This window comes from Neofelis nebulosa, chromosome 1 (assembly GCF_028018385.1).
Source record: "Neofelis nebulosa isolate mNeoNeb1 chromosome 1, mNeoNeb1.pri, whole genome shotgun sequence".
NCBI classification, from domain to species: domain Eukaryota; kingdom Metazoa; phylum Chordata; class Mammalia; order Carnivora; family Felidae; genus Neofelis; species Neofelis nebulosa.
Window position 1 is genome coordinate 154,203,190 of NC_080782.1, and position 6,289 is coordinate 154,209,478.

The 6,289-nt window shown below is 36.5% G+C and overlaps 1 protein-coding gene across 1 annotated transcript; it reads right to left on the bottom strand.

Moving 5' to 3' along the window:
- Positions 1-5,134: 5,134 nt before the first annotated feature.
- LOC131518523 (olfactory receptor 6F1-like) lies at positions 5,135-6,088 on the bottom strand. The gene has a single exon (XM_058740844.1). It carries the CDS (start codon positions 6,086-6,088, stop codon positions 5,135-5,137), a length of 954 nt encoding a protein of 317 aa, XP_058596827.1.
- Positions 6,089-6,289: the final 201 nt, after the last annotated feature.

The window sequence follows — 6,289 nt, forward strand, 5'->3', positions numbered from 1 at the left end:
TCCTAGTACAACTGATGACCTGCAGAACTCTATGATTGAGAAATGTCCTTAGGACAAAGGCTTGGGCTGGTCATCTGGGGAAGGGGTCCACCACACTGTGACTGAGACAAGCTTGACTGAGAAGGGCAGTACTTCCAGAGTGCAGGGATGTGGGATTGGTATAAGCAAGCTAGGCATTAAGTGTTGGCATTGTGCTGTTTACTGGAATCAACTCTGCATTTATGCTGAGTCTTTGGAGAGGGAAAACTCACCAGCTGATCCCTTTGTCCCTGAACAGGTGCCTCTGTGCACATTGCTTCTCCAGGAGGCACACTGAGAAGTGCAAATAATCTCCCCATTGTGGTCCAGGCATTTTGAAGATTGCTATTTCCATAATTTTTATCTTCCAATTGTTTGCCTGCCTTTTCTCCAGGGAGCAGAGTGTCTTCCAGTCTTTAGAACAACCAATTTTGCTGACTTTTAAAACTCTAGGCTTAGGATGCCTGGGTGGCTTAGTAGGTTAAGTATCCAACTTTGGCCTAGGTCATGATCATTGTGTTCAAGTTCAAGTCCCACATCAGGGTATGTGCTGACATCTCAGTACCTGGAGCCTGGAGCCTGTTTCAGATTCTGTGTCTCCCACTCTCTTTCTCTGCCTCTCCCTCCCTCACACTCTGTTACTCTTTCTCAAAACTAAATAAACATTAAAAAACTAAAAGTCCAACAACCCGTTCCTTTTTCCTTGGAGAGGCATCTCTGTGATTGCTACACCTCAGAGACACACTCCAAGAAGAGTGAATAATTTATCCCCTTTATACTTCAGAGGCTCTTCGGATTGGTGTTTCTACATGTTCTGCTCCCATGTAGTGTGTATTGTAGTTTGCCCACCCTCTCTCCAGGAGTAGGGCAATGCTCTCATGGTTCTATCCCAACCAAGCCTTCAGACCTTTAAGACTCCAGTCTTTCAGTCTTCCTGGTTGCAAGAACTGACAAAAAAATCAACTCTTCTCATTTTCCCAACCAATGCCCTTGGGAAAGCATTCTCCCATTGCATTACCCTGTGTGCTTCTCTCTGTCTGGCCTTTTTCTGCAAACAAGATATCTCTGTTTCTCTGTAGCACCCAAGATCTGTTTCTCCCCAAAACCACATCTCCATATTTCCTACCTGCTTCAATGTGGCTTCTTCCCTCCCTTTAGCTGTAGTGTTTGTTCTCTCAGTCTTCAGGTGGATTTATGGGGTATCTGAAATGATTTCAGATCCTTGCAGAGGGGTGGAACGTGTCAAAGTTGCAGACCCTCAGAAGTGGGGGACGGGGGAAGGTAGCCACATCTGAGTCAAAACTCGGGGGAGAGGTACTACCTGGGGCTTGGTCATGGACAGTGTAAAAGTGGGAAGTGGACAAAAGCTGAAGACAAAGGATGGGTGTGCGTTTGCTGATTGGGGAGAACAGAGTTCTGACAATAGAGACTGAGTAACGGTGTGACGCCATTCTCAAAGCTCCCCAGCATACACATATGCACCTAAGAGCAGCACAACAATCCCCCCCAGTAGGATAGCAGCGCCATCTAGTGGAAACGGAGCCCTTACACTAAGCCCCGCCCAACTGGGCCAATCTTGCTCTTCACAAACAGAAGTCTCATGGCCTGATTAGTTTATGGACAATAAAGCTCTTCATAGTCTGACTTCTAGGGTAAAACAAAATAATTTCAGTCGTATTTAGTCTGTTAGCAGGTCCATCTATTCAATTTTCATTTTTTTTTACTTTTTTTTCTATTTTCATTTATTTTCTTTTTCTTGAATGTTTCTTGAGGAAAAAAAACATTATTTTTAATTTTTATTAAAATATTTTTCTTTATATTTTACTATATTGTTTATTTTTGTGTAATTTTTTTTCAAATTCTAATTTATTTCCATCATTTCACTTTAGTCTACTTCAGTGTATTCATTTTTACAAATTTTCAAACGATTTCCTTTTTTTCTCCCCTCCCCCTTTTTTCTCTAATCTTTCAAGATATATATGTATGTGTGTGTGTGTTTGTGTGTGTGTGTATGCATATATAGTGGAATATTACTCAGCAATCAAAAAGAATAAAATCTTGCCATTTGCAACTTCATTGATGGAAGTGGAGGGTATTAGGTAAAGTGAAATTCTTCAGTCAGAGAAAGACAAATATCATTTGACTTCACTCAAATGAGGACTTTAAGAGACAAAACAGATGAAGATAAAGGAAGAGAAACAAAAATAGTATAAAAACAGGAAAGGGGACAAAACATAATAAACCCATAAATATGGAGAACAAACAGGGCTACTGGAGGGGGTATGGGAGGGGGAAAGAACTAAATGGGTAAGGGTCACTAAGGAATCTACTCTTGAAATCATTGTTGCACTTTATGCTAACTAATTTGGATGGACATTTAAAAATAAATAAATAAATAAATAAATAATATTTTTTAAAAGGTGGTTTTATTAATGCATGGGCACAGTATCCATGGGCAGAAAATGCTGCCCTAGAAATGTGAGGATTGACTGATGTTATACTTGGAAGTTTGGATAGGTAAACAGGAGGGTAAGTTTCCGAGAGGATTTTCACATGCTAAAGACGACTTACAGGATTGGCGGCCTGGCTTTTGTCAAGATAAGGTTGTTTTTCCCTCTATCAAAGCATTAACATTGAGAGGGAACATCAACTGTAGGGAGCTCTTGGAGAAATCTTTGACTCTGCCTGTAGTATTTATCAATGGGCTGCAGGGTACAAGGATGTTTAATTTTATAAACATTTCTTTCTGCCTTTGTTTCTCAAAAGAAATTTAGTTTTATCTACTTCTTTTTTGCCTCTTGTTTCCCACATCACCACCACATATGATGTGTGTGTGTGTGTGTGTCTGTGTTGTTTTGTTAATAATAATAGAATACAACTGAGTTAAGTTTTTTTACATAAAAACTTCCATAATTTAAGCTTGTTTTACAAGAAAATAATCAGTTACACAGAAACTTTCAAAATTTACAGGAAATATTTATTTTAGTTAATTTATACAAGAAACATTAGAGCCAAACAAGAAAAATGATTACAGTTTCCTAATCAAGAAATCACTTACTTATAAAAGATACCTTTATATACATTGTTATTTTATTTTGTGAAACCTGTATTCATAAATAAACTGTCAAGATTCATCAAAGAAATTCTAAGTAACTCTTCTCTATATAAAATATTTCTTGTCTCCTTTATATTCTATGAAATTTCTTAAAATTCTGTTCTGGTTTTATATACAAAATAAAATATTTTTAACTTCTGTATTGACATTGTCTTGTTAGAAATAATTGTACACTGACTCACATTTGCCTTTTTTTATGATCTCACTCTTTAATCTCCAGCAGCACAGATTTTGAGACTTCATGATAATCTGCTTTAATGAGAATTACCTACTGGAATGTGATGCTTATTTTTATAACCAAATGTTCCCTTTTCCTATGAAAACATATTTGCTGTTGTTTTTTTAAAGGAAGCTCTAAAAGTTTATAAAAATAATGCATATAATTAAAATAAATGAATGGACCAAGCAAGCTTCTTTTGTGTGTCTTTAAATTGCAGTTGGATTAAATGATTCACATTTTTCTTTACGAAATACACAAAACCACCCCCAGATTCTGGCTTCCTTAACAAAAATAAATAAAATAATAAAAGAAAAGAAAAGAAAAGAAAAGTAAAATAAAGAAAAAAGAACAAAAAGAAAGGAAAAGAAAAAAAATAAAAGAAAATAAAATAAGTAATGTAGTTAGAGCCATTGGATGAATAAAGTCATAAATGGAATACTTAGATATACATTTTTCCAAGAAATTTTACTTTGGGATGATTACTACCATTAATGGGATAAGGAAGTATCTCCAGGTTTGAGGGGTTCAAATATGCTACCCCCAAATGCCATTTGGTCATTTTGATTATTTTGAGCTGAAAGTACTTGAGAAATAGAAGATGCTGGAAGGATTCTCTGACTTTCCATTTCTTTCTAAAAGCAAATCATAATATTTCCAATAAGAAAAATGCCCTCCCTGTCCCAAGAACACTTATTGCAGTTTAGCTATTGAGGTCGGAATAACCTACTAAAATGGCACTAATCATTCTTTAGTCCCTCCCATAGGTTTGGTGGGCACTCACCCACAATTTACTAATACTAGTCAAAGCCCTTGTTCTTGGCATATCCCAACAAGTTTTAGTTGTTTGTTTAAAATGATATATAAGCTTTTGGTCCCAACAGCTTCTTTGGGTCTTCATTTTCCTTTTAAACACTCCTGTATATGCACATAAAAAATATTTAATAAGTCCATATATTTTTCTCCTTTTATTTATTTTTTAATATATTTTTTAAATATTTTATTTTATTTTTGAGAGAGAGACAGAGCATGAGCAGGGAAGGGTCAGAGAGAGAGGGAGGACAGAATCTGAAGTAGGCTCCAGGCTCTAAATTGTCAACGCAGAGCCTGATGCAGAGCTCAACCTCAGGAGCTGAGATCATTACCTGAATTGAAAGTTGGCCACTTAACTGACTGAGCCACCCAAGTGCCCACAACCTCTGCTAATATCTTAAGATCCAGTTGTATTATCAAGAAAAAAATTAATATAATATATTTCTACTACTTCTATCATCCAGAAAAAGTTAATTACCCAAAGTCTTCTAAATAAGTATCTATTTCAGTTTATATCCACAATTATATAAACACCAATTAAATGTAGTCCCTAGCTCATCATATGTTTTTAACAACATTTATTGATTGAGTTATTTTGAGGTAAAAACTGACACATTTATAATACCCCATCTATCAGATGGTATAACACTGGATCATTTAATTAAAACAACTATTTACCTACTATTAAGGTGTAAAGTATGAAAACATTCAATTAAATATCACATGGAATTAAGTCAGGCTATTTTCTGGTTGTGAATCTCTTGTGAATAGAAAGTTTGAGTTACCTCTATCACTGTGGCATTGCACTGACATTAAAGCAGAGCAGTTATACAATTCTATTTTAGTAGAATTTAACCCAAAATGTCCATATTAAATGATATTAATTTTATATGTAATTTTTAATTCTTCCTGTTTGCAAGTGTGACTTGGGAACCCATTCTAAACTGATTATTTAAAAATATCTCTCAAATTTATTGCATCTTTCTGGTCAAAAGCAATCTCTTTCTTGTTAGAATTTTTCTGAAAGCTTTCTTCACATCTTTGTTTCTCAGGGTGTATATGAGAGGGTTTACCAATGGAGTGACCACACAGTAGAACACTGAGATCACTTTACCAATAGTGAAGTTGTACTTGGCTGGAGGGCGAACATAAGCAAAGATAATGGTGCCATAATAAATGGTGACTACAGTGAGGTGGGAGGCACATGTGGAAAAAGCTTTCCTCTGAGCTTTTTGGGAAGACAGCTTGATTATTGTGACCACAATGTATCCATAGGAAAACATAGTGAGAAGGAAAGAACTTAGAATCACAACAGATGTACATGTGTAGCCCAAGGCCTCCACCAAAAATGTATCAGAGCAAGACAGTTTAAAAATGGGGTCTGAGTCACAAAAGAAATGGTTGATCTTCTGGGGGCCACAGAAGCTTAGATGGGAGATGAGTATAGTAGGTAGCAGAGGGGCAATGAAGCCCCCAATCCATGATCCAGCTGAAAACTGCAGGCACACCCGAAGACTCATGAGAAGTGAATACCTTAAAGGGCTGCAGATGGCCAGGTACCGGTCATAGGCCATCACTGCGAGCAGGATGCACTCTGTAGCTCCCATGGAGAAAAAGAAGTAGTACTGGGTTATACAACCAAAAACAGAGATGGTAACAACCTGTGCGAGGCAGGTGGCCAGCAACTTAGGCACCGTGGCTGTGGTGTACCAGATCTCCAGGAATGACAGATTTCCTAAAAAAATGTACATGGGTGTTTGGAGTGCGACATCCGTGAGAACAATGAAAATAATAAGAGTGTTTCCCATGAGGGAGAGCAGATACACAGTGAGAAATATCACAAACAACGTGAGCCGCAGATAGAGAACACTAGAAAACCCAAGAAAAATGAACTCTGTCACTGCTGTTTGGTTTGTTCCATCCATATCTCATTGTCTCTGATCTGAAATAAGCCAACAAGTCCAGAATATGGCATATGAGCAAGAATGGAATATTTATTTATTTATTTATTTATTCATTATTTCATTATAAACCTAGACTCAATAATAATAAAAATTAATTGCTAAAAGAAACATTTTGAATTTTTATAAAAATTTTCCCTGAATTAGTTCACTTGATTTACAAAA